This window comes from Globicephala melas, chromosome 1 (assembly GCF_963455315.2).
Source record: "Globicephala melas chromosome 1, mGloMel1.2, whole genome shotgun sequence".
Classification (NCBI taxonomy): domain Eukaryota; kingdom Metazoa; phylum Chordata; class Mammalia; order Artiodactyla; family Delphinidae; genus Globicephala; species Globicephala melas.
This window is the reverse complement of record NC_083314.1, coordinates 178,819,780-178,847,011: the sequence shown is the minus strand read 5'-3', so window position 1 is coordinate 178,847,011 and position 27,232 is coordinate 178,819,780. Positions and strand designations below refer to the sequence as shown.

At 52.8% G+C, this 27,232-nt stretch overlaps 2 protein-coding genes across 4 annotated transcripts in view; one reads left to right on the top strand and one right to left on the bottom strand.

The window, feature by feature from the left end:
• The window catches only part of CLCN6 (chloride voltage-gated channel 6), a 28,622-nt gene extending 8,813 nt beyond the window's left edge, over positions 1 to 19,809 (top strand). Inside the window, exons 6-23 of one of the 3 annotated variants that reach the window (XM_030878276.3) lie at positions 259 to 365; positions 994 to 1,120; positions 1,772 to 1,839; positions 2,855 to 2,913; positions 3,778 to 3,910; positions 4,717 to 4,830; positions 5,104 to 5,270; positions 5,809 to 5,935; positions 8,607 to 8,733; positions 8,995 to 9,148; positions 9,286 to 9,445; positions 9,536 to 9,642; positions 10,644 to 10,830; positions 11,623 to 11,780; positions 11,929 to 12,085; positions 13,685 to 13,792; positions 13,937 to 14,062; positions 16,821 to 19,809. In XM_030878276.3, coding sequence (XP_030734136.1) covers positions 259 to 365; positions 994 to 1,120; positions 1,772 to 1,839; positions 2,855 to 2,913; positions 3,778 to 3,910; positions 4,717 to 4,830; positions 5,104 to 5,270; positions 5,809 to 5,935; positions 8,607 to 8,733; positions 8,995 to 9,148; positions 9,286 to 9,445; positions 9,536 to 9,642; positions 10,644 to 10,830; positions 11,623 to 11,780; positions 11,929 to 12,085; positions 13,685 to 13,792; positions 13,937 to 14,062; positions 16,821 to 16,901 — 2,267 coding nt within the window. In that variant the 3' untranslated portion in view covers positions 16,902 to 19,809. Of the gene's footprint in view, positions 1 to 258; positions 366 to 993; positions 1,121 to 1,771; positions 1,840 to 2,854; positions 2,914 to 3,777; positions 3,911 to 4,716; positions 4,831 to 5,103; positions 5,271 to 5,808; positions 5,936 to 8,606; positions 8,734 to 8,994; positions 9,149 to 9,285; positions 9,446 to 9,535; positions 9,643 to 10,643; positions 10,831 to 11,622; positions 11,781 to 11,928; positions 12,086 to 13,684; positions 13,793 to 13,936; positions 14,063 to 14,809; positions 16,790 to 16,820 lie in introns of those variants that run through there. The other 2 variants (XM_060311056.1, XR_004043982.2) reach the window with 2 other exon arrangements.
• Positions 19,810 to 22,385: 2,576 nt separating this feature from the next.
• NPPA (natriuretic peptide A) lies at positions 22,386 to 24,165 on the bottom strand. Its single transcript, XM_030865722.2, has 3 exons — positions 23,634 to 24,165; positions 23,209 to 23,535; positions 22,386 to 22,684 (listed from the first exon to the last, which is right to left on the bottom strand). Exons 1-3 carry the CDS (start codon positions 23,751 to 23,753, stop codon positions 22,673 to 22,675), a joined length of 459 nt encoding a protein of 152 aa, XP_030721582.1. The 5' UTR covers positions 23,754 to 24,165; the 3' UTR covers positions 22,386 to 22,672.
• Positions 24,166 to 27,232: the final 3,067 nt, after the last annotated feature.

The following is a 27,232-nucleotide window of genomic DNA, read 5'->3' as shown; positions in this document are numbered from 1 at the left end:
TCAAGGCATGGGCTGTGGGAGTACAGGTGTCTGTACCTTACCTCTCATAATGTTTGAAGTATTTCATAGTTTAAAAATGGTTCCTAACGTAGGAGACATCTCAGGCAGTTGTGTTTTTTTTTAAGTTTATATACGGAGAACAGGAGGGTGTGCAGTAAGCAGCCACCGTGCTTCAGAAGAGGAGAAGCTGCCTCACTTCAAGTGACGGTAGGACCACCCCAGCTAGCGGGCACGGTTTCCTTAACCCCATGTCTGTAGCGGTGGAGGAGTGCAGCCAGAAAGGCTGCCTCGCCCTGTCCCTCCTTGAACTCTTGGGTTTCAACTTGACTTTCGTCTTCTTCGCGAGCCTTCTTGTCCTAATTGAGGTGAGGTGGTGGGGTGTCGCCTTTTTGCTCATGAGGTTTTGCTCTCATTTTCTCCATCTCCATTTTCGAAATGTCAAGAAACTGATTTAGACTTCGAATATAGATTCCCGTAGAAAAAGTGGTCTCTCGTTCACTTAGAGATGTTTTCTGAAAGTGGTTTCAGCCTCTGGTGAGATTAAAGAGGAACAATCTAGATGAGAAGGTTGGTTTTCGACCTTGGTAGCACGTTAGAAATAACCTGGGGAACGGTAAAAATGACTTTAAATAACTTTAAAATACTTCAAACTTAAATGCTTTAAACTTCAAAAGACTTTAACTTTAAAAGTGACTGATACCCAGCTTAGACGAATGAGGTAAGACTCTCCGGTAGTGAAGGAGGGCATCGATTGTTGAAAGGCCCCCCAGGTGATGCTGAATCACCAGGAACTTGCTAGAAATGCATCAGACCTACTGAGTCAGAAGCCCGGGGGGCAGGGGCAGCCTCTGGTTTCACAGGCCCATGGGGGGCAGGGGGGTGGGTGCTGCTCTGGTGAAGAGGGTCAGTTCGCCCTCTTTGGTGAGGCTGTCCAGGGTGAACCGTAGACCCAGTGGAGTCTGAGTTTCTGGGTGTACCTGCTCTCCCCATCAGCCAGTGGCAGCGGGTTCTGGGATACCCGAGATCAAATGCTATCTGAATGGTGTGAAGGTGCCCGGAATCGTGCGTCTCCGGACCCTGCTCTGCAAAGTCTTTGGAGTGCTGTTCAGTGTGGCTGGAGGTAAGGAGGGTCTTTTCTGACCTTTATCCTTGAAGCGTTCAGGGGACGAAGATGACAAGAAGCATCACGTGTGTACACTGAGTAGGTTCGGATTTGAAGGCCCCGGCCTCAAACAGGTTTCTGCACTGTTTGTTGATGGGTTATTTTTTAAATACAGATGCTCTGAATTAGTTACCATTCAGAGATATCTGACCAGCACACCACTGAGTCTTGAAGTAGAATGAATGTCTAATTGGTTTGTGGAGTTGGCTTTTAGCAAAGTCAGCAAGTTTTTGTGCCAGATAATAAATATTTTATACTTCGTGGGCCAAGAGGCAAGAAAAGAAGCTATTAGGTAGGTGCTTAAACTTACATGACCGCTTAAAATGTATCCATGTGAGAATGTAAAGACCATTCTGAGCTCTCTCAGGCTGTATAAAAACAGGCAGCAAGGCCGTCTTGGCCCACAGGCTATGGTTTGCTGACCCCCGATGAAGAATTTCAAGATTATTTTCTCCTGTTTGATGGGAATTTGACTCACCCTTTCTCTTACAAAGTCATAGGATCATCTTTGTTTTATAGTTGTCAAGAGAAAGGTCTATGTAACAAAGGTCTCCTGACCCAGACCGTTCTGTGCTCACTGATGGCCTCCCCCTTTTCCACCTGTTCCAGGGCTCTTCGTGGGGAAGGAAGGCCCCATGATCCACAGTGGAGCAGTGGTAGGGGCTGGCCTCCCGCAGGTAAGGGTTGATGGTCTGCGGGGGCGGGTTACCCCTGCGAGTGGGCCTCCTGCACAGGGGCGTGTCCGTGGTTGAATTTGGAAAAAATCCATCGGGAGCATCCCAACACGGCTTCGGAATCTGCTGTCACTTTGGGTTGACGAGAAAACGATATGGTCTGACTCCCAGGAGAGCAGGTAGCTGGTACCTCGAGGCTTTGACGAGGCCCTGCTGAGTCCTAGGAGCAGGAATGGGACAGAGAGAAAGTCTGTTCAAATGAAAGTCACCCGGTGCTCCCACAGCCTTTGCCGAGCACGTCCACGCAGGGTGGCTTTGTGGAGCGTCTCGGGAGAGGCTGGAAGCCTTGGCTGAGATGGTCTCAGGCGCAGGTCTATGCTGATTCCTTTGGAAGCAATGCGGGAGTAGCAGCTGCTGTTCATTAGTGTTAGGTGCTGTCCGGGCCAGACTCTCATATACTGGCTCCTTTAAAGCCACCTCAAGGGTGGAGTTGCCCTTATCATCTTCTTTCTGAGATGAGGAGCTGAGGCTTAGGGAGGCCAAGGAGCTCGCTCAGGACCCCAGGCTCCCGTGCTCACGGGCTGGTCCACGTGGAGAAGTCTCAGTTCCCTATGAACTGTCGCTTACGGACGTTTACATCTCATGTTCTAAGGGGAGGGAGTTGCTGTGCGGCGGCCTGAGATTTTGTCGAGCAGGTTACGAGTTGGCCCCCTTGGCCCTTCCTCGGTGACTCTGCCCCATGACGTCTGCAGCAGCTTTCAGTTCCGCCTAACCCTTTGCTCAGCAATTTCCCCTTTTCCTATTGGACTCGCTATGTACAAAATGCAGTTTCTGAGGGGCCTAGAAATTGGGGGGCAGGAAAAGCAGTTCCTCCCCAAAGCCGCCTCTCTTCCCATCTGCTGCCCCGGACTCCTTCTCGCAGTCCCTGCCCGGGCACGCTCAGGCTACAGGGACTCCCCGGCGCTGTGGATGCCTGCAGCTTCGGGCCCCTCTCTGACTTTGTTTTCTCTTGTTCTAGTTTCAGAGCCTCTCTTTACGGAAGATCCAGTTTAACTTCCCCTATTTTCGAAGTGACAGGTATGGAAAGGTTGGAAATTGGGGTGTTTTTTGGAAAAAACAAGCCGTTCATTTACTGCCACTGAGACCCTACACTTGCTCTAGTCCGGCTCACACTCTCCCCTGCTGGGCGGGCTGCGTGCAGAACCCGACCATCCAGAAGGAGGTGGGCTTTGAATTATTCTTCTGAAGATTAGGAGCACAAGGGCCAAGCAGGCATCATGGCTTCCATTTTGTCGTAACGTAGGGCCTCTAGAAGCATCTCAGACAACGAAGAATGTGGTCCAAGATCGAACATACGACCAGGGAAGTCCACAGGCATATTATCAAGGATGGAGTTTATTTGCTTGGTCAGCCGCGTCTCGGGTTTGGAAGGCTGCTTCTGGGCACTCTTCAGCCGTGGGATTTGCGTGTGTTACTGACCTGCACACCTGGCAAGGCCCTTGCAGTCAGGGGCCCAGGGGCCGGGTTGCGGTCCGCCTTCTCGCCTCGGCGTTCCTGCCGGTCACTGTCACCTGCCCCTCTGCTCACAGCCACACTTGTACGTTTTCTCTGGTGCTGAGCTTTCTGGAAGGAAGGTCTGATGAGCCAGTGGCTCAGCGGTGCCACCAGAACCCTCCAGCCTGCCTCCTGAGAATCCATGTTGAGAGTCAACGGACGTCAGGGAGTCCCCCCACCTGGCGGAGCTCCTCTGGGGAGAGCGTTTGGCTCATAGGTGAACTGCTTTGGCTGCCGAGTTGCCTCCCCAGAGACCTGCCCTTCATGAGCCCTGACTGTTCGTGGGTCTCGAGATGTTAAAATGTCAGTGCATAAGGAAGTGAAAACTTGCCTTTCGCAGCCTGAGGGCTGTTTCTCAGATAAACCGTCTCTCTTTTCTGTCCTCAGAGACAAGCGGGATTTCGTATCAGCAGGGGCGGCCGCTGGAGTCGCTGCAGCTTTCGGGGCCCCCATTGGGGGTACCTTGTTCAGTCTGGAGGAGGGCTCATCCTTCTGGAACCAAGGGCTCACGTGGAAAGTGGTGAGGAAGACCTTCCCCTGAGCTTAACCACACCCCCCAGATTTAAACTGGACACCTCTTACCCGTTACATTTACCAGTAGTTTTTTTTTTCCTCTTTTACTGTTTACCAGAGTCATACTTTAAATACAGTTACAGATGTCTGGAGCAGAAAAGGTATACCATGCAAACACTAACCAAAATAAGGCTGGTGTAGTAGTTTCTTAACGTTAAAGGAGACTTTGAGACAAGGGGAATTACCAAAGTGAATGAGGGACGTTTCACGGTGATAAAAGGCTCGATTTAATCGATAGTTTTAGTTAACCTGTGCTTCTGATGAGACCAAGAGAGTTGACGTTACTGGAAACTCCTTTGCTCTAGACACCCATAACCTCCAAACTGTGGACTTTTCTGTACTTCCCATATTAGCACCCTTCCCATCCTTAGTCAAGCTGCTGCTCTTCTCTCCTGACGAACCATCCGACCCGATAGGTGAGACCGGCTGTGGTCCTGATGTGAACCCCCGTCTCCTGCCTCAGGGGAGCACGTTCTTCCTCTGGTGTTTACTGTTCCTTTTTTGGCACAGGGTCTGGTGCATAGTAGGCTGTAAATGAATAGTCCTTCACAAAAGGCTGAATGAAAACTCCTAATAGCCTGATTTCCAACTTCTCACACTTGTGGTGTATCTACTGCCGTGGTCACCAGGGCCCTGTGTCCAGACCTGGAGTTGGCCGGTCTCTGTGCGGAGCAGGAGGTTGGTGGGGACACGTCTGGGAGGAGGCAGGACCTGTTGCTATCGAGTGTTGTTGTTTTTTCACCTATCCCCTAGCTCTTTTGCTCCATGTCTGCCACCTTCACCCTCAACTTCTTCCGTTCTGGGATTCAGTTTGGAAGTTGGGGTTCCTTCCAGCTCCCTGGATTGCTGAACTTTGGCGAGTTTAAGGTACGTTTTGTCCTTGCCCCCCAAATTTCTTTCTTGACCCGTGAAAATTGCTCTTAAGTGCCAGAGAGAAGCTGTCAGAAGGGTAGGTGCGTCCCTGCCCCTGTCGTCTCCCGCATGCCCTGTGCTCAGTGTGGGCGGGATTCCAGCACTGCTTTGGCTCTCGTAGGGAGAAGGCAGGATCGCTTCTCGTCTCTGTCTTTTTCTGCTCCTGTCCCTTCCTGTTCTCATGGGCACTCTGGTTTTTCTCTCTCCCTCCCTTGCCCCTTCTCTCAGTGCTCTGACTCTGATAAAAAATGTCATCTCTGGACAGCTATGGACTTGGGTTTCTTCGTCGTGATGGGGGTCGTTGGGGGCCTCCTGGGAGCCACATTCAACTGTCTGAACAAGAGGCTTGCGAAGTACCGTATGCGAAACGTGCACCCGAAACCTAAGCTCGTCAGGTACCCACGCAGTCACCTCCCCTCCTGCCGTGGCCCCCAGGCCCTGTGTAGACCAAGCCATCTCTCCCGGGGAATGGACCCCACTTCCCACACCAGCTTTCATGTCATGTCTAAGACTGAAAGTGGAAACCTGTTTGTCAGATGGGCCAAAAGACTGAGGCTGAGCTTAATTTATATCAGAGCCACTGGCTCACTCCCAGCCTCTCTGGACTTGGCCGCCAGGACACATGGCAAAGTCAGTATTGGCCCTGCGAGGGGTGCACTCTCACTAGACTCTCGCCCCAGGACTTAAAACGGAAGGCCGTTCATTCCTCGGAGAGAGATGATGTGGCCGCAGCAGCCCACGTTACTGGCTGCCCACTTTTTACGTGGAAATTGCTGGAATGCAGCGAGTCACTGATAAATTCTGCTCACGTGCTAACAGCAGGGGCTGCTGTGCGTGCTCTTGGGGGAAAGGAGGGCTGGAGGTAGGCAGTTTTTGAGGTCCCAGGACCAGGTGACTTTTTATCCACAGTAACGGCTGCGCTTTGCCTCCTAGAGTCTTGGAGAGCCTCTTGGTGTCTCTGGTGACCACCGTGGTGGTGTTTGTGGCCTCCATGGTGTTAGGAGAATGCCGACAGATGTCTTCCGCAAGTCAAGTTGGTAATGACTCCTTCGCACTCCAGGTAACCCTGGTGCACCTGCTACCTTTGTCCTACACACGCGAAACAGAAGAATCCGGAAATGTATGGCTTGCCTCAGTTTAGAGCTAATAGACGTGTTGGGTTCATTGTTCCACACCTGATTCAGATTGCCCGGGGTGGGGCGGGCGTTGTAGTAGTCTTGTTACCTAAGAGAGGATGTGCACCAAACTTTCTCTTTCTCACTTTTGTGAACAGTCTTGGCTCTCATAGAGGGAACTCCTCTCCCTCTCTCTCCCCACCCGTCCCCCTCCCTCCTTCCTTCCCTCCCTCTCCCCCCCCCCGCCCCCGTCCTTCCTTCCCTCCCTCTCTCTCTTTGTTGAACAAAACTAATTGGAAACAGACGTTCAGGATGCTGACTGTCTGCTTCTCCTCCGAGCCTCAGTTTACTCTTTGACCCCCCCCACCCCTGAAAGGTGCACGCCAGCCTCACCCTCGGGATGTAAGAGGCACCCCTCAGACGGGAGAAAGGAGTGCCTGCCTCAGGGCACACGGTGGTCCTGGCTCGTCCTGCATCTTCTAGTTTTTCTGGGTTTAGGCCATTTACTGGCATGCCTCCTCTTTGCATTTCTCCTTTTCCTTTCCTAGGGGTATGTGATGTTTTCTAGCACCTTTCCCCGAAAGAGCCGGTTGAGTGAGGTAGGCATTGGAGCTTACTGTACCCTGTGTTTTTCAGTCCAGTCCGGTGGGTCTGAGAGCCGGTCTCTAGGGTGGAGGCTGGAGGTTCTCTAAGTACCTGTCTTGTTGCCTCCGGGGAGCCACTCGAGTCCCTCTGAGCCCCTTTGGGCTTTTGTCTTGAGTGGCTGCCTCTTCCTTGTCCCCAGGAACAGTCAGTGAACGGCTAGAATGTACTAGGTCAGAGGTCAGAGGTCAGCAAACTGCGGTCCATGGTTTTTACATTTTTAAAGCGTTGGGGAAAAAAAAAAAAAAGAAGGACGTGTGACAGAGACTGTATGTGACCTGCACAGCCTAAAATATTAACTGTCTGGCTCTTCACAGGAAATGTTTGTTGATCCCTGTTACTGGCTATTCCCCAAGGCCACCTCTTACCAGACCAATGTTTTCCAAAGTGTGTTCTAAGGAACATTGATACACGTGATTCAAGAGCAAACAAATGGAAAAGGATTCTGTGGTCAGATGGGTTAACCAGAGCTGAGTAGGTTTCTTTAATACAGGATTTCTCAGGGCCTTTAAAGTTCCAGTAAGTGTTAGGAATGTTTGGAATGTTCGTAGTGTGCCAGGTGTTCTACTAAGCACTGTACATACATGACCTCATTTAGTCCTTACCATTGCCACGTTGGCTAGTATTGTCCCCATTTTACAGATGAAAAAACTGAGGCAAACTGAGGCCTTGCCCGAGATCACCCAGCTAGTAATATATAGCATGAGGTGGGTATTATTCCCATTTCATAGATGAGGAAACGGAAGCTTCACAAAATTAAAGACCTTTCCCAAGGTCACTAGAGGGTGGCAGTGTGAGAGTCAAATCCACCTGATCATGGAGCCTGTTCTCTGCTTTTCACAGATACACCGATTTCCAGCAAGTGCTGTGATACTTCTGTATGCGTTTCACCACAGGACTCTTTCCAGAGCACCTTCAGGACTAGGTTCCTCCAGGCATAGTTTGGGAAACACTGCATGTGCTGGTGATTAAGCTGTCGCCTCAGCTTGTCCCCCCTTCACTGTTCCGCACACGCGTCTCCTTTGCCAGCTCCTCCCTGCCAGGTTCTGCCGATAGGGGGCGCTCTCCTGTCTCCTACAGCAGCCTTCATCCGGCCGTGTTGCCCAGCCAGGTCCACCTGGTAGGGTTATACAAACCCATCACCTGGTATTGTTACAGGGTCCACATAAGGGCATCTTTACAGTGTCATTAATATCGATAGAATGGAATCCAGGAAAAGTCTGCTTAGTTAACTTTGCAGGAAGCACTCTCTAATTGTTTGCCCAGTGAGAGGTGTGAGGTCTGCCCCCTGTGCTCCTTGTACATCGCCAACCAGAAAACAGATACCCTCGCCCTATAACGAGTCCAGCAGTGCCCGGAGCTCATCTGCTCACACAAAACGGTGAAGAGAATGAGAGGGCTGGGATGTGGAGAAGTAATCTCTCCTCCCAGCTTGGGTTTTGTGCAGCCAGGAGCGCGGTGTCTGCATCGGGCCTCATGTACATGGGTTTTCTTCTGCAGCAAACTCGGGTGGAGGCTTTTTCCATTTGGGACAAAGTTGGGGCGTTAGGTCAGGCCGTGCCCTGGACTCTCCTCCGCAGACGCCTGTCCACTCCCGGCCACTTGTCGGTCCCCTGCCTCGTCCTCCACCATCCATGGTGCTGTGGGGCCAGGCTTCCCGCAGTACCACTGACAAAATTAGCCCTGGGAGAGGAGGCAGAGCCAGACCATGGTGAACCCTAAGTGTAGTTACGTTTTTGTTATGAATGTGCATGAACGGGGCCCTCCTCCTGATTCTTTCTTTCTCAAAACGCAAGGAATACACCGTATCACGGTTGGCTGCTCTTGGGGATCGATCTTTTTTCTGCTGCCTGTTTAATTTATGGGTAAAGCTTGCAAACCAGACTCTTTCGACCTCGCTGGAGACATCCCACTTGAAGTCTCAGATGCCCTCCTCAGGGGCTCTTATTTGACTTTCTGATTCCTTTTTCTTAGGTCACATCAGAAGAAGTGAATTCCAGCATCAAGACCTTTTTTTGTCCCAATGAGACCTACAATGACATGGCCACACTCTTTTTCAACTCCCAGGAGTCTGGCATCCTTCAGCTTTTCCACCAGGATAGTGAGTATCCGGGAGGGCGGGGTTTGGGGCAGGAAACAAATGGTTACTCCTCTGTGAGACAGAGCCAGGCTTGCCCTTCATTCTAAGCGAGAACAGGGCTTTTCGTTGGTAATGCCAACCCAGACAAAATTGGGGTGTTTGCCTCCGGTGCTGGAGGTGAACCGGTCAGGGCGCAGAAGGACCTGGTGGGAGCCAACGCAGTCTGGTGGGCCTTGGCAGGCATCTTAGCGGGACTCAGGTCGGTCTGTTCTGGCTTTGCAGGTACTTTTAGCCCCATCACTTTGGCGTTGTTCTTCGTCCTCTATTTCGTGCTTGCGTGTTGGACTTACGGCATTTCTGTTCCAAGCGGCCTTTTTGTGCCTTCCCTGCTATGTGGAGCTGCTTTTGGACGTTTAGTTGCCAACGTTCTCAAAAGGTACCGCGTGTGTGTGTGTGTGTGCGCATGCGCCTGAGCGTGCACTTGAGTACGTATGCACAAGTGTGCAAATCATAACTCCCTCCCGCACCCCCAGTGTGATTCTAAGGCGTGTTCTTGGTTTCTTTCTTCCCCAGCTACATTGGATTGGGCCATATCTATTCGGGAACCTTTGCCCTGATTGGCGCTGCGGCTTTCTTGGGCGGGGTCGTCCGTATGAGCATCAGTCTCACGGTCATCCTGATTGAGTCCACCAGCGAGATCACGTACGGCCTCCCCATCATGGTCACCCTGATGGTGAGCACGCCCCCCGTCCAGGCCTCCTTCAGGTTCGGGGCCACGTTCCCCCACAGCAGCCTCTTTTCAAGTCTTTGCTTTGTGTTTCAGGTGGCCAAATGGACAGGGGACTTTTTCAATAAGGGCATTTATGACATCCACGTGGGCCTGCGAGGCGTGCCGCTTCTAGAATGGGAGACGGAGGTGGAAATGGACAAGTAAGGCCAGAATTTCTCATCATGTCCTAGTTCCAGAATTTACAGACTTTAGGGCCCAGGAATGTTTGTATTAGGTAGGAAACGGTAATTCAGATTCTTGGGTTGGAAGAAGGTAAGTAACAACAGCAAGGTCCTTCCAACAGCAAGCACGTCTGTACCCAAGTGTGTTCGGGATGGTGGAGCGGCCCTGTGCAGCTGGGGACTGGGGCGGGCAGGGCCGCTTCGGGGATGGTTCGGCCGCTGTGGCATTCCGGTTAAATAGGAAGTGTTATGATTGAGTGTTTAAATTCAGGCTCCAAGCCCTGTGAGTGAGAACTAGCTGCCTCGTGTGTGCCCAGCGAGGTGTCGTCCTATCAGCAGTGATTCCTCTGGGCATAATCACCAGCTTATCCATCAGCCGACAGATAGTTCAGGCCTCCCGTGTCTGGGATCGTGCAAGGTGCTTAAAGTCTAACGTAGGGGTCAGCCAACTTCTGGAAAGGGCCAGATAGTAAATATTTGCAGGCCATGTGCTCTCTGTCCTGCCGCTTTAGTGTAGAAGCAGCCACAGACAACATGTAAACGAGCGAGCGTGACCAGATTGGACCTGTGGGTGACGGTTGCCATCCCTGGTCTAAAGGGACGCCCAGACATTGTAATTCCAGTATAATTAGCAGTTTGGTGGTGATACTGGCATGTGCCATGGGGTGCTGAGGAGCGATGGCCAAACCCCTGAGCAACTGGATGAGGTTTGTGGAGGGGGGACATTCATGTTGAGCTGAGGGTCTTGGCCCACACATCTGACAGAGCAAGGAAGGGCATTCCAGGCACAGGGAACAGCATGTGCGAAGGGGACGGAACACACCAAGGAACGGGTGTGTTCCAGGAACTGCTAGAGATGGTTCAGAAAAGGGGCCCAGGTGGTCCAGGCAGTGCAGGAGAGGCAGCGCAGCTCCATCATGGCTTGCTCCCGGTGCCGTGGACTCTGTCGTGAGTGCGGACCGCTTCCCTCCTTCCCCCAGACTGCGAGCCAGTGACATCATGGAGCCCAACCTGACCTATGTCTACCCGCACACCCGCATCCAGTCTCTGGTCAGCATCCTGCGCACCACTGTCCACCACGCCTTCCCAGTGGTCACGGAGAACCGGGGCAATGAGAAGGAGTTCATGAAGGGCAACCAGCTCATCAGTAACAACATCAAATACAAGGTAAAGGAAACGGCCCCGGAGGAGAGGTGGGCGATGGACAAGTGGTTCCCTGCTGCCCACAGTGATGCCGTGCTTGTCACACCCCGTAGATGGGGTGGCCCCGGTTGGCTCTTGTGAAAGTCAGCACTCTTTTCATTGCACGCGACAGTGAGTGTGGACTGGACAGTGAGTATAGACTACGCAGTGAGTAAGGACTGTGTTAGGCCGTCAGGACGTGTGTTCATTCCCACTGCAGCAAGCACGTGGATAGATTGTTGTTTTAAACATCAGTCTTGAGTATTCGGTGCAGGTTGTATCGGGGAGGGTTCTGAGTTGCCAACAATGGACTTTGACCTACTTAAGAAAGAAAAAAGTCCATTGGGAACTGCAGGATGGACAGGAGAGCTGAAGCACCAGGAGCAGTGCACTCTGGGCGAGCAGGTGGCTGGTGGCCCCTCTGCAGGTACGAGGAGGCACCTGCGCTGAGGGAGAGTCCCACTGCCTCACTTGCGTCATGTGCCCACCCTTGGCTTCGGAGGCTGGGGGGCACGTCAGTTGATAGGACCGCCAAGACGTGACGTAGGAGCATTGAGATGCTGTCCCCAGATCAAAGGAGGAGGGGTGTTGGGCCGGCAAAAACCTTGGGCTCCAACAGGCTCCTTTGAATCACAAGCCCCTGAGCCGCTGTGAAGGTTTCTTGCAGTTCGGCATAGGCCTGTGCTTTTGACCCGCACTGTCACCCACATCCTCACCTGAGTGGGTGCTGGCGCGCCCGCGCTAGCTGGCCGTCGTCACCGCCCCTCCCGCCCACAGAAGTGCAGCATCCTCACCCGCGCCGGTGAGCAGCGCAGACGGAGCCAGTCCATGAAGTCCTACCCATCCAGCGAGCTGCGGAACGTGTGCGACGAGCACGTGACCTCCGAGGACCCGGGCGAGAAGGAGGACCTCCTGCAGCAGATGCTCGAGCGGAGGTGAGGGAGCGTGGCCGCCTGCGGGGCCGTCAGCCCCTCGCCCGCCCGCCGGGGCTGTCCGGGGGGCTTGGGGGAGGGGGTCGGGGACGTGGACGGGAAGTGATCCTGCTGAGGGTGTCCTAGGCAGCGTCTGGTTTCTGTATAACAGATACACTCCCTACCCCAACCTATACCCTGACCAGTCCCCAAGCGAAGACTGGACCATGGAGGAGCGCTTCCGCCCACTGACCTTCCACGGCCTGATCCTGCGCTCGCAGCTCGTCACCCTGCTTGTCCGAGGAGTTTGTTATTCTGAAAGCCAGTCGGTGAGTCTCCTTTCTTGTCCCCACCAGGATTCTGGAAGGCACGAGGGTGGCAGGAGCACAGTCCGTGCACCTGCCGTCCAGCGGTGTGTGTGGCCGCGTGGCCCCGCTGCAGGCAGGGTCCCTGCGCTGAGCCCGAGCAGAGCTGTGAGTTGCCCTCCGGCGCCTCTTCCCGTAGTTCCTCACCCGGGGCTGAGTGTCCTTCTGGCCGGTGGGCTCTTAATATAGTTTCTGCCTTTAATGTCTGCCGTGAATGAACTTTGTTACATGTGTCATCCAGAGAAATACCCTTCTTCTCATCGATTCCCCTGTAGTTTTCTTTTTTCTCTTTGGTTTTTGTCGAGATAGCAGGCATGGGTGGGCTGTGTTCAAAGTGGTCCCTATAGCGACCTGGGACACACTTGACCCCTTCAGATGGAGCCTGAAAAAGTCACCCAGAGGACTAGTTTCCAAACTGACTCTCCTGCTTTGGGTCTTGCCTGTGGGCAGCCAGCTGAGGTCACTCGTGGTCTCACTGGCCTGCAGAAGAGAAGCTCTCATGGGCAGGACAGAAAAGGTCATGGGTGGAGAGGCTCAGGCTTGGGGGTGTGGCCTGTGGGGAGGCCCAGCCCTGCTGGAATGGGGGAAAGGTCACGTGTGGAGCACAGGGGACAGGGAATTTGGAGGCATGAAGTGGGCCAGACTACACAAGGCCTGCACACAGGAGCCGCCAGAGCTGGCCCGAGTCAGCGGTGGACGGGGAGGGCTGTGTGCAGAGGGGAGTTAAGGGGAGGAGAGCGGGGCAGGGCAGTGACTAGCACCTGTGCTTCCTGTGCCCCGCTCGAGAGCTGGTAGTGGCGGCCCAGCTGCCTGCTGACGGTCAGCAGCAGTGAGAGCTGAGGGAAAGTCCAGAAGACTCAGAATGCAGGAGGAGTCGCGAAGCTCCCGTGTGAGTCTCCTGTGGCTGCCATTTCCAGTCGCCGCAAACTGGGTGACTTCAAACAACAGCAGGGTATCCTTTCAGAGTTCTCAGGCCACAGGACAAGACGCAGGTGTCGGCAGGGCCGTGCTTCCTCCGGAGGCGCCTTCCTCGTTTGTGGTGGGCGCCAGCGGTCCTCGGCCTGCCTCGATTGGAGGCTCCCCACTCACGTCTGCCTCCTCGTCACCCACTCTCTCCCTGTGTGTCCTCTCCTCTCTCATAAGGACAGCAGTCATTGGGTTTAGAGCCCACCCTACTCCAATATGACCTCATCTTAACTTGGTTCCATCCACAAAGGCCTTGTTTCCAATGAGGCCACGTTCACAGGTACCAGGCGTTAGGACTCGGACGTATCTTTTGGGGTGACACAAGTCACCCCACACAGCTACTATTAGTTAGCACTTTTCTCGAGAATAGCTCAGGTCTGCTTTACAGATGAAGGGGAAGTTCAGAGAGATTAGGGGACTGGCCCAGGGAGACACAGCTGGGAATTCGCGGAGAGCTGGCTGTGCAGCACCTGCTCTGGCCCCGCCCCGCCCCTGCCCCGCCCCGCCCCGCTCTCAGACGCAGAGGGAGGGGGTCTCTAAAGGTGACCCTGCCAGTTGCCGCGTTCGGTGCGAGGACTGTCTCGGTTGGGGTTGCAGAGCGCCAGCCAGCCGCGCCTCTCCTACGCTGAGATGGCCGAGGATTACCCGCGGTACCCTGACATCCACGACCTGGACCTGACCCTGCTGAACCCGCGCATGATCGTGGTGAGACGGGCTTCCCTTGGGGACGGGGCCAGGCACGGAGGCCGAGGGCCTGTCTTGCGTGGACCGCTGCTCGTCTGCACGGTTGGCAGCTGATCCTGGCCGGGCAGGACAGGCCACAGGTCCCCTGTGTTGTCTCCTCTGCAGGACGTCACCCCGTACATGAACCCTGCGCCCTTCACTGTTTCCCCCAACACCCACGTCTCCCAAGTTTTCAACCTGTTCAGAACGATGGGCCTGCGGCACTTGCCCGTGGTGAATGCGGTGGGAGAGGTGAGCGTAAGGGCACGTAAGTGCGCGTGTGCCTGCGGCCGCATCTTCTAGAAGGGACCCTCTAAGGGCAGTGCTGCCGGGGAGGCGGGGCCTCTCACCCAGGAAGGAGCAGCAGAATCCCGCAGGGAGGCTTCTCAGACCCGACCTGCTCTGTGGCTCCCCACCGGGGGTGAGGGGCCCAGGGGTGGAGAGGGAGACTGCGGTAGCTTCGGGAACCTTCCCCTTTGCCTCCGGGGTGTTTCTTCTACGCCGTCTCCTGTGTGGCCGGCAGATGTCGCCAGCGTCTCACCGGTCTTCCCTCTGAGGCCCAGAAGCGCTTAGGGCCTTGTCTGTCCTGAAACCTTCCTCTTCACCCTTGACCTGATGGCGCCTCCTTGAGGAGGGGGTCAGTTCCCCCCGTTATGGGAATTTGTAGCAGTAAATGAGGGAGTTTCAGACAAAATACTTGGAGAGTTTTGAAAAGTAAAATACCTAGTAATTATTGCTACAGATTTTCCCATTGTTTTCTCTTTCTTAGAACTCCATTGTTTTTCTTATTCCACAAACATTGGTGTTTGTAGGAAAATACGAAAATATAGATAGGCAGGAAAAAGAAATGCCAAACCCTGATCTCTGTAGAGGCAGCCATGTTAACTTTTCAAAGTATATCTTGTTTTTTCCTCTGTGTCTAGACATAGAGGTTTTATATGTCAAGGTTTAGTGAAGATGTTAACACTATTTATCCTGTTTAATACCTTAATTTTTCAGTTAATCTATAGGAAATGACTTTCCACAGCAGAGAGTGTTCACTTGGGATACTTTGACAGCTCGGGAGCATTCCGTCGCGTGGCAGTCCGGTCTCTCATTCAGTTGTCCTCTGTTGTGCAATATCTAGTCAAATTTCACCATTAACGGTCACCTGTTTGAGGCTTTCGGTCGGTGTCGCCTCGTTGCCCTCCAGGAAGTGACGCCTCTCCAAAGTGAGGGTCACAGCAGGCCCTCCGACGGCACGGTGTGTCCTTACACGGATTTAGTGGCAGGGAGTCAAATCGTGTTCCTTGAAACACAGCCGCGCTGACAGTTCTAACGCAGTTTATGGTGTGGGACACCCACCTCAGTGACAGCTGTGAGTCACTGCGATGGCTGTGGAAAATACCCGTTTAGGGAAGACTCTGGTTCTCTGGACTCTCATGCTCTGCTGTGCGTCTGTCACTGGCTTGGCGGAGGAGGCCGGGTGTTCCCCACACAAAGCAGTTCTGTGGTTCTCTGGGTACCAGCTGGGCGTCCTAAACTCAGCTCGGCCCTGGCGCTGTCTGCTGGGGGTGGCGTCGGGTCCCTCGGATTGAGGGCTCAGCCCCACAAGACTGTTCATCACATCCGCCTTCCCCCCCACTTCAGTTGTCAACGGAAAGTCCAGGTTGTCACCTGTGCTCCTGACTGACTGGCTGTAAATAGGAGGTTCCCATGACCCCCTGCTCACAGAACTCCGGAAAACAGTTACTTATATCCTTTTATAATAAACGATAATTTAGTAACCCCGGAACGGCCGGATGGAGGAGATACACCGGGCAAGGGATGTGGGATGGGGAAGGGGTGCCCAGCTCTGCATCCTCTCTGGTACCACCTAGCACCTTACGTGTTCACCAGCCTGGACGTTCTCCAGACCCTGTAGCTCAGGGATTTTAATAGAGGCTTCATGACATAGGCATGATTGATTACATCATTGGCCATTGGTGCTCGATTCAACCTCCAGCCCTCCCCTCCCACAGCGAGGGGGTGGTGGGAATGAAAGTTCCAATCTTCTAGTCACACACTTGGTTCCCTGGGAAACCAGCCTCCATCCTTAAAGGGCTTTCTAAAAGTTACTTCATTAACATAAACGCTGGGGTGGTTGAAAGGGGCTTGTTAGGAATAATAAGGCACCCTTACTACTCATCACTTAGGAAGTGCCAAGAGTTTTGAGAGCTTTGTGCCAGGAACTAGGACAAAGTCCAAATACGTGTTATGATAAATCCCAGGTGGCTCTGAAAGATGGTATTTCTGCGCTGGAGCAGGGGTCACCGCCGCTCAGAAGCCTTCCCGGGGCTCTGCGTCTTGCACAGGCACACCAAGCAGGCCGCGTGTGCTGGCTGAGAAGCTAGAGAGCGTGGGCCCTGTCTAAAAAGACATTCACATTCAGATTCTAGCCGGCCCAACTAAAACCGTTGGGAGCTGAATTCATCCCACTGGCCTCCAGCTTGCGATCGCGAGTTGTGTCTTTATCTCATTCCCATCTAGAAATTAGGTGGCCTTTTTTTAAAAAATAAATTTATTTATTTATTTATTTTTGGGTGTGTTGGGTCTTCGTTTCTGTGAGAGGGCTTTCTGTAGTGGCGGCGAGCCGGGGCCACTCTTCATCACGGTGCGCGGGGCCTCTCACTGTCGCGGCCTCTCTTGTTGCGGAGCACAAGCTCCAGACGCGCAGGCTCAGTAGTTGTGACTCACAGGCTTAGCTGCTCCGTGGCACGTGGGATCTTCCCAGACCAGGGCTCGAACCCGTGTCCCCTGCATTGGCAGGCGGACTCTCAACCACTGGGCCACCAGAGAAGCCCTAGGTGGCCTTTGAAATGAGTGTCTTGATCACGTTGTCAGGCCTGTCCCCGTCCTTCCAGGACCTGATTCTGGCCCTGCCGTTTATGGAGACGGGCCAGGCAAGCTCTGTCCACTCTTGTCCCTCATGTTCTCTTCCCAGTGGGGTTCACTCTGCAGGTGACTTGGGTCTGTTTTTGCTTCGTCCTAGATCGTTGGGGTCATCACACGGCACAACCTGACACGTGAGTTTCTGCAGGCACGGCTGCGGCAGCACTACCAGACCCTATGACGGCCCAGCTCGGCCTCGCCGCCACGTGCCAGCCCGTCCTCTCCGGGAGCTGCAGCTCGGGCTCCGCCGCCATGGCTGGCCAGGAAGATTCCCAGTCGCCCGCTGGCTTGGAAAGCCTGCAATCATCGAACACTTCGCCGTCAGAGCTCCTGGGGGTGGTGTCAAGCCATCAGGGTCTGGACTTGTGTGACCTCAGCCAGTGTCTTCCCGTTTCCTGCCCCCTGCGCGCCCCCATCCAGTGCTGGCACAAGCCCCAGCCCCTCCTCCCCACTAGCACCAGGACCAGAAGGGAAGTCAGGCCTCACCCACTGGCGGGGGCGCTCGGAGCAGGTTCCCCACCACCTCTTTTCTCCTTTCCTAGGGAACCCAGCTGTTGCCTTAAACCATCATGGGAGGGACCTTGACCGAGGCAAACACTGGGTGGAATGCCAGTTGCAGAATTCAGTCAATTACTAAATTGAGGAATTGGGCCCTGAGGAAACTACGCCTGTTTCAGGGAGGCCCACCTTCACTGGGACTCTTAAGTTGACATCTTGAGCAGTTCATTTTGAGGGAGGTTCTGCTTCTGGGTGTGAGCTGGTGCGCTGGTCTCGCTGCTGTGCTGTGAGTCTAGAGCCCTAGAAGCACAAAGCATTCAAACCCCGCTAATAGTTCCTGAACAGTAGCTCTGACAGTAGGGTTGATTCACATCTGCCCTAGGTTTCAGCATTTCAGCTTCCTCTCCACTTTCCAAATTACCCGTGGTCTCCGAGTGCCACGTTTTTACCCTGGTCCTTTTCTTCTCCATGGAATTACTAAACTTTCCTTACGCTTTACCTGGATCTTCCTGGTGAAGCAACCCCAGCGCAGAGGATCTTGGCATCACCCCTGAAAGCAGGGCACCCCTAGATAAAACTGCTTCACTTGACTCTGGGCAATGGTGCAGTTCAGAAGATGGAAAGGAGTGAATCCTGAGCCAGGTCCACTCACAGGTACACGACGTGGCTTAAAAAGCCAGAGTGTGACAGTACAGCAGATGTTTATTCGAGGAAGAGGTTGTCTGCCCTTCGCGAGCACTTCTCACTGGCCTCCTGCTGGCCATCCGCAGCCTACCGAGCGGCTCAGCAGTGGAAACTTCAGGAGGGGTTAACAGCGGGGAGAGGGAGGTGGCTCCTGCCAGCACGTGCCCCGGGGTTTTAACATCAAGCAGAGGAAGCCTCCCTCCCTTTCAGTGACTTAGTTTCCCTTTGGGCTGGTTGGTCCTCTCTGAACAGGCACCCAAAGGCATTTGCGCTTACTTTCCTCTTGTGCTCTCTACACGTTTAGCAACATCTTAGGCCCATCGTGCAACCATGTGGCAGATGTGCTCTGAGGGTCAAGGTGGCATTCATTTGCATTACGTTAGTTGTTTGTTTGTTTGTTTTTTAATCATGGAATTTGCCTGAGGATGTCAGTGCCAGGCCTCAGCAACACAGTTCTCTCCCCTCAGCCTCCCGACTTCTGTTGCCGCCTTTAAGCCTGGGGAGTGGGTGTCCGCCCGGCTTTGCTGGCTCAGGTCTTGTGCTCCACGCACTCTAGGGAACAACTCCACCTATGCCGGGGGGCTGTGTCAGCATCATTGCCAATGACTCTGGCCCCTCCATTCCTCCATTTTCTTAATCTCTTTGACCAAGATTACTTCGACCTATAAAATTTTCAACTTCCTTGGGTGCACTTGACTTATGAAACACAGATGAAACTCCCAGTAAGTAGTTCGGGAAATCACAAGGACCAAAGGGCAAGCCCTTCTAAATGTGATTGCGTTCAACCAGCTGCCGGTATTTTAAGGTAGCATTCGGAACTTGACCGCGTTATTTCTTCCTTTTATTGAGAAGGAAACCAATGCCCAAGTCAGGCGAGTGGCATGACCGCCCATACCAGGAACCTGCTTTCCTCTTCCCTCTCCTTTCCTCTCCTGAAATTGGTAGCACTGAGGTCCTGCTTGAGGATCTCCCACCTCCAGAGGGCGGGGTCGCAGGCTGCTGGCTTCCTGAACACCCTGGGTGAGTGGTGTCGGGATTTATGCCTCCTGCACAGCACGTCGTGTTTAAGGCACCAGATATTTTGTTCCCTTCAGTGTAGCCCAGAGATAGACGGCAGAGAGCAAACGCCTCCCTCCCCCAGAACGGACTGGACGGCCACCAAGGAGGACCCAAACCCAGCCCCTCTGGGAAGGCACGTTATTTCCTGTCCTCTCCTGGTATCTTGCCCTTTCCAGACAAGCCCAGAGACAAGCGGGGCTCCACTTGTAACAAAATAACTGTAAGCCTCCCTCCTTTGATTTCTGTTAGTTAGAAATCTGCACCTCAACATCCCGCCTGTTGCCAGCCTGATCACCTCCCAGTGAACCTGGCACCTGGATAAACAGAAACCCTCAGGGGCTGGGGCTGGGGTTGGCTAGAGATGGTTTCCTGTTTCCCTGGCCGAGGTGATGGGGGAGGGGGCCAAGAGTCCCCACCCGACTGGGGGACCTTTGTGCTCTGGGGGACGATTTGCTTGTGACCTTGTTTAACTAACAGTTCCGGACAGGAATGGACACTTGTATACTTGACCCAGCTGACCATATGACATTTCTGATGCAAAATTACGCACTGACACGGCCCTGAGGGGGCAAGAAAGCCTCCGGAAAGGCCAGCAGCGCCCTCCCAGGCCTGCAGTGTTGATGTGCAGTATTGCCCCACGGCTCGTGGACCTTGGTCACTTCAACAGTAGCAGCTTCCTTTCTGTTTGCACTGTTTGTTTATGTGGTAATGTTAGCTAATTCTACTGTGTATATAAATTGTATTTTTTTTTAATTTGTAAAATTCTATTCTTATTTGAACTCTTGGAACTTGGAAGTTCTCACTGTAACTGTAACATGTCAGAATAAAACGTCTTCATCTCCATCATCCTCTTGTCTCCACCGTGCACTTTCTTTAGAGTGGTACATACTTGGTTTTCATTTCACTCCCTCTCTCTCTCTAATATGTAAAAGTTGCACAGCTGGGGAAGGGGTTTATAGTCTCAGGTCTTTATCTGTAGCTCTCCCAGCAGGACTCTTCATCCGCAGGGGGCCACTCACCACCTTAGTATAAGAACCAGTTTAGTCCTGAGGACCTTAGCAAAAACCACCGGTGTCCCCGTCTCCTGTTCCCCCTTCACATCGATGCTGTTGGGCCTAGTTTGCAGGTCGTTTCCTCCTATAAAGCCACCTGTCCTTCCAGCCTTTCCTTCCCGCAGCAGTCGGTGGAGAAGCCATTCGGTTCCTGTTGGTGTTGCGTTTAGGAGGCTGCCCCACAGGCAGCTTTCCCCGATGTCCAACCAGAACAAATGGACCTGGGGCTGGGCCTGAGGACGTTTAGCCCTTGCAGCCAGCTTCCGTCGCTGCCACCTGCCATGGCTCTTTGCTCACGTTTTGTTTCGCCGGAAACGTGACGTTCTTGGTCTCCAGTTGTCCTGCCTCGCGTTGCCACTCCACAGTGGCAAACGGTCTCAGTCGGCTCAGGTCCCTCCGCCCATCCCCCCTTCCGCCCACCCCCACCCCCACCCCACCCCCGTCCACCCATCCCCGAGGGTCCTCTAAGTTCCAGGGGCGTCTCTTGTGCCTTACAGTATTTGGCACGTTCAGTGAATTCCATTGGCGAGCACCCGCTGTGTCACTGCGACACCCTGGCAGTGAGCCCAGGTCCCCACTCCTCTCCTCTCAGCAGCTCCCACTCCCCCAGTGCCGGACCTCAGGAGCCGGCTTTGGACAGACCCTTCTTCCTTGCTCTCCACCCTCCTGGTCCTTGTTAGTCCTCTGTTCTTGGCTTTCCACCCTCTGCGTTCAGAGTCCACGTAAGGAACATCTTTATGAGAAGTGGTTACCTTACTGTTCTTTCCCCACCTCCCTCTCTAACCATCAATTCACTCCTGGCCTCCCCTTCCCTCTACAAGGAGCACGTTGCTGATTTATTTCCTCTTTTCTCAATTTCTGTACCAGACCAAGAGAATTTGACCGACATTTATAGAGCACCCAAAGTGCCACGTGCTGCAGGGGCTGCTGAAGGGGCATTGACCCTCCAGGAGCTTGCAGTTCAGGGACACAGACGCAGTTGCATACCAAGACAAATTGTGGTCTATGATAATAGCTATATGATAGTTATAAAATGCTGCCAGTGAAGAGCTTCATTTGTCCTGGGCATGTGGTGTCAGGGGAGGCTTCAGGGAAGAAGTGGCATTCTCAATGAGCCTTGAGAAATGAGCAAAACGGTCTCAAGGGCTCTGGACAGAGGGCATTCTAGGTGGAAGGAACAGCGTGAATAAGGGCGTGGGGAAGCGAAGGTGGAAGGTTGTCGGAGGAGTGTTGTAGAATCTGATCCGAAGAGTGTGGTGTTGGGGTAACGGCTGGGAAAATTGGTCAGAGCCCTGCTTCATGTTGCAGGTGAACTCAGGGCCTGGTACTTTCTGCTTTGGGCAGCACCCTTTTCAGAAGCAGATACAAAAAAACTTCTCCAGTGGCTCCCACCTTAGTAAAACCTACAAGTCCAAACACCTTGGACCTGAATTTAGGAAAGCCAATGGCTAATTTTTAAATTTAGTGCCCAAAAGTCACATAAACGTGAAGTTTGTCAGCACAGCAAACATTTTCTTTCTTCACTTTGCTCAGCTTTTAAACCCAAATATCCTGCCTACTCTTCTTCAGATTAAAAGTGCAATTCACTCAGCTGGCGCACTACCTCTCAAAAGGTGTCAGAGAAGAGTTAGTGCCCTTATTTTACATATATGCCTCTAAAAAATAATAATAATAACAGTAACGAAAAAACACTAAGTGTACAAAAAGTGTCATATTGAGTACAAGCTACGTTCGATGTAACCAGAAGAAAAGCCCAGATGTTTGTAAGTTTTCTTTTCAATAAATAAGTGCCCTGAATGTGAGCAAATCTGAATATAAAGATAAATGCCCTTTTGGTCTCCAGGGGCTTTTTCAGGATCCATGGTGAGGCTGCAGTATGAGTGAGAGCAAGTTGAGAGCTGTGGTTTGAGACCTGACCTCTACACACACACACACACACACACACACACACACACACACACACACACACACACCGTGCTCACGGAGGGAGAAATGAAAGGAAGCCGAAGTTGTCCAAACCCATAGAATGTACATCACCAAGAGTGAACTCGATGTGAACTATGGACGTTAAGTGATCATGATGCGTCATTGCAGGTTCATCCATGGTAACAAATGTCCCACTCTGACAGGGATGTTGATAATGGAGGAGGATGTACACGTGGGACAGACAGGGATATGTGGGAAATCTCTACTTCCTGTTCAATTTTGCTGTGAACCTCTAACTGCTCCCCAAAATAAGTTTGTTATTTTTTTAAAAAAGGAGGAAGAAAAGAACTGAGCATTATTCTCTTTGACAAAAGGTAAAATGACAAGGACTATCAGGCTGAACTCCCTTCCCCAGGAAATGAAAGAAATCACACCAAGCCTCCAGCTTCTGTCCGTGGTGCTGAAGTTTATTCATTTTCAAACCGATGTCAGTAACAGGTGATTAAAATTTAACGCATGGGTGGGAGAAGTGGAGAAGCCACAACTAAACCACTTTATCTACATTTAGCATAAAATGTGAGAAATGTTGACAGGAGGCTGATGTTTGAATAGGACACTCGTCACAACTCAACCTGATGGCAATGAGATGGGACAAAGTTGAATGAGAGATCCCAGGGGGTGAGGATCTCTTGAAGTCTGCCGGGGGCCTGGCCCGCCTCTTCCTCCCTGGCCATTATCTTCGGTACTACAAAGAGAGCAGAGACATGTTTGACTTGGTGACCTGCCTCCACTGGAGAAAGTCAGTTTCATAGGACCGTGCTCCCTTCCCACCAGCCCCCGCTCCAGCTTGACGACCCTCTGAGTTCCACGAACTGGTAAACAAATTGCCCATTAGAAACTAGTAAAAGTCAATCCTGGTAAATTCCCATCCTTCGGGATCTGACAGTTCCTCGAGGGCCATGAACTGCCCATCAGCGGTACACAGGTGACTTGGCCCCGTGAACATATTAAGTTCCCGGTGCTCCTAGCAGTGACTTCTTTTCCTCTTAGCATTTTCTCAGCAGACTGTAGCTGAGGATGGTATCATGGTTCTGAGACTCATGGGGCACCTACCCAGTTGGGACAGAAATTTCAAAGGGAGTAAGCTTCTGTGCTGTTCCCTTTCCTGCTGAAGGCGTCCCCTGGTGGTATTCTTTCACAAGGTTTGAACCTCAACAAAACCACAATTTCCTTCCCGCCCACCCCATTTCCATCCGCAGTTCCTCTTACCCGGAAGCTGTTGCAGCCCAGTCCGCTCTGGGCTCCAATCCTGTCCATCCTGCCCCCGAAGCAGCTGGACCTCCGCAGGCTCCGAGGGGCAGCGAGCAGCGCCCTCAGCTTGCTGTTCAGGAGGGCAGATCTATCGGAGGGTTCCCAGGGGCCACGCCCAAGGGCACCCCCATCTCTCTGGGCTGGGTGGACCTCCCCGGTCCAGGGAGGCACCTCAGAAAGGGGGCTGAGAGGGACCCCAGCTTCCTCATTCTGATCGCTTAGTACTTGTTGGGGCATAGCCTCATCTTCTAAAGGCATCTTGTCCTCCAAATGGTCCAGCAAGTTCTTTACAAAAGGAAAACAGGGAAAGGGAGACGTCTCACTGCCTGGCACAGCATCACAAAGCCCCCTCATCCCAGACCGTGCCCCTTTCCTGGCCCTACCTTGAAATCCATCAGGTCTGCGTTGGACACAGAGCCATACACGGGGTTCGCTCCGGTTTGCCCTGGGAGCTGAAACGCCAGAAAGAGGAGGAAGCTCGCGGCGATGGTGGCGGAGCCCATGCTGGCGTCGGTCAATGGGTGGTCTGGTGCTTGCTGACTCTTCTCTCTGCTTTCCCACCCGTGGCCTTCCTCCGTCTCCGTCTCCCAGCTGCCCTGCGCCTCCTCTTTTTATAGCCCCTTGGCTCTCTGAGAGCACAAGAGGGATGGAACCCTCCCCATTCTGTCACTTGCAGCGATAAAGCAGCTGAGCGAGGAGCCAGCAGAAGATGCCCTTTTAAAGTTATCAGTCCAGCCAGCTTGTCACAACCCCTCCGCCTTGAGCAGCTCCGACGAGCCCGGGACCCCCAGCTGCAGGAGCCACATTCTTGTTGATTTGCCTCAAGAGGTTCCCACTTCAAAGGTGTGAGAAGAGCAAAAAAGAGTCCTTGGTTATCTCACAGCGATGCCTCAGGCTTCTTTCTCATCAGCAGCCGGACCCACGCGGGGAAGCAGAGGGTGACGGTTGGCCGGCGCCCAGCTCCCCCGTTGGTTTGCGGCTCAGCTGTCAGGGACTCCAAATAAGGGCGGGAGGGGAGGAAATGGCAGGCAGCCGGCAGCTCAGCTCAGGACAAATTAGTCCAGATGCTCGAGCTGGCCTCGTACCTGACTCATCGGCAGCGAGGGCAGACCTCTCCCTCCACAGGGCTGTCCTGACACCTGGCTGTCACTCTCAGTGGTCAGGTGAAGAGGGAGTTATTTTTTAGCATACTAAGTCAGAACCAAATGTGACAAATTGTCCCAAGAACTCCACTCCTAAATAGAAACACAAGAAAAGTTTTGGGAACGCGATCATTCCTCTGCAGAGCTCCCCCGCTTCACCGCACGGCTCCCCCCAAGGCGCTGGGGGAGATTGGCGCTAAGAGGATACCAGCATTTTCATTTATAGAAGTTTGCTGCTTCTCAGACTCTGGTTTGAAGCTTGTAATGCCTCACATCTCGCCGGGAAAGCTCCCGTGGAGAAGTTGGCTGCTGGAGCGAGGTGGGATGCAGCTGTGACCCATGGAATTTCCCTTAATGCCTCCCATGTCCTTCTCCAAGGCCAGGCAAGGGATGAGCCACTGAAGCTGCCATTTTCCTGGTCCCCAAAAGAGAAGTACCAGGCAGCGAGCCTGTTCACATGTAATGAGTGGCCTCCACTTACTAAGCACTGGACTTAACGCTCTACACTCTTCAATGTAACGTATCCGGGGGAAACACTACACTTGAAGGGATGAGAGCCCCGCATTGCAGCCCCAAACAAGCCAAACTGCATACATCTTTGGGGCCTTATTCTCCTCATCCGTGAGGCTCATAAGAGCTATTAATATGTGAACGTAGTTTGAAGTGTGAATTGCTATATATTTGCACGATGCTCACAATGGTTGTCCTTACTGGTTGGTTGGAATGTGCCTGGTACCGTGCTGAGAGCTTTAGACGGATTCTTTCCTTTTCATCACCAGCCCCAGAAGGTGGGTAGTATTGTCCCCATTCATAGAGGGACAGAACTGAGACTGGGAGCATCTGTCACTTGCCCCATGTCACTCGGCAGAACCAGGACTCGGACCCCAGGTCTGACGCCAACGCCTGTACTCTCCACCCACTTCCCAGATCCCGCTGCTTCTTTGCACGAAGGTTCCTTAACAAGCCCTTTAGTCTCAGTTCCTGATTAAACACCACCCTAATCCCAGCCTCTCAGGTTGCCTCTGAGCACCTCCTCGCCTTCCCCCTGCCCTGGGACTGAGCTTTGCGTGCTTGGCAAGTCTGCAAGTATGCGGACTATCTCAGGAAAGCACCACATCCAAGCCCCATGACCTATTTACACACCTAACGTGTTTCAATCTACCCCGTAGAAGCTCAGGAAATGTGGGTGGAATGACAGCTCTGTCCTGGCCGGACCCTCCCCCAACTGTGCTCACTCCTGGGCTGATCAGAGAGAGAGGCTGTTACGCAGTGAAAAGGCAGGAAATCCGGGCATTACGGGGCCAGGGGTCATGAGGGGTGTTTGGGGGGGTTTTATTCTAAAGGAGAAAAGATTTGGGTTGGCCAAACTCAACTTGAAATCTGAAATGAGCGCAATTCTGAGTAGGAGCGCTGGGGGCAAAGAACCGCTCTATCCTGAAGAGTCTCTGGAATGTGCTCACAGTTTAATAGCTGGGGTGGCAGTGTTATTATTAGCAAAGAGAATTCAGTGAGCAGTCACCCTGGGGGAACTGATGCTCCGCGCTGCGTGCGTCACACAGCCTGTCTCCTGGAGATACCCTTTGAGACAGACCTTTGATGCAGGCAAGACTTCCAGAAGGACATCATGGCGGGTGGCCTCTGCCACGGCTTGGCCTCTGGGGGCTGATGCGGTTCCTGCGTCCTGAGCCACTTCTGAAGTCTGTTGGTGGCCCAAGGAAAAGTGGAAATCCCGTCCAAGGTTCCAGAAGGAGAATTTCAGAATTTTCCCAGTTCCCTTTATTAAAGTTACATTTCGTCTTCCAGAGTGAAACTAGAGTGGGGCACGAGTGTCATTTGTTGAGTTTCTTCTATTGTTTTGGGGTTTTTGTGGAAGGTGGGTGGCAAAAAAAAGAATACTTAGGTTTATTGCCCTGACTTTGTATAGGACCAGCACCACCCCCTGCACTAACAGGGCCCAGGGCAAACAGATAATCCCCAAACACACTTACCGCCCAACCCTCTTAAAGCCTTTGACTCGTCCCTGAAATGGAAAATGCCTTGACGTACAGTTTCTCTTCATTTTCGTGCCCCTGTTCCACTTCGGGGGGTATGTGTGGAGGAGTTAATATTTAATGGGATGTTTAGAAGCCAGCCTGTGGGAGTGAGAGAGAAGAAAAGCAAAAGGTACAGAAGACCAGGCCCACCCTCCACCTCCACCTCTCGCAGTAGCTGAAAAATCAAAAGGCTTTATTTCCTTATCACTGGAAAGAAGTCATCTTAGTCATATGATGGAACAAAGGTTACAGGTGGGTGGGAGGATCCAGAATGGGGTAACTCCAGTTTCTAGCCGAGTTTGGTTTCATGACTCTCCGTGGGGATGCTGTGGGCTGCCTCGGGGAGCCATGAGGGCCCAGCAACGTCACATGTGGGCAGAACTGGTGTGAAAAACCCATCACATTCATGGGACAAGTCTGTTGGACCTAAATAGCCTAAAGCAGAAGCCCCAGTTGGGAGAAGTTGGTAGGACATTGGTGCGTATTTAGGAATGATTGCTTTGGACTTTGAAAACGATGTTCTGTTTCTCTGGTGCAACATGGAGGTCACTGAGACTGGAATTTGGGGGCAGCTTCCCCAGGAAAAAAGGCCCAAGACGAGTTGATTTGCTAAAGCTTATGAGGGTTCTAGTTCAAGGGAAGTAAGAGTGAGGAGCAAAGGGAAGTGAGATAGTGTATTAGTCAACAACTGCTGCGTGACAAATTACCCCAAACCTTAGCAACTATACACCTATTATCTAATAGTTCCTGTGGACCAGGAATCTGGCTCTGCTTTAGCTGGGTGCCCCTTGTTCAGAGCTCACACAG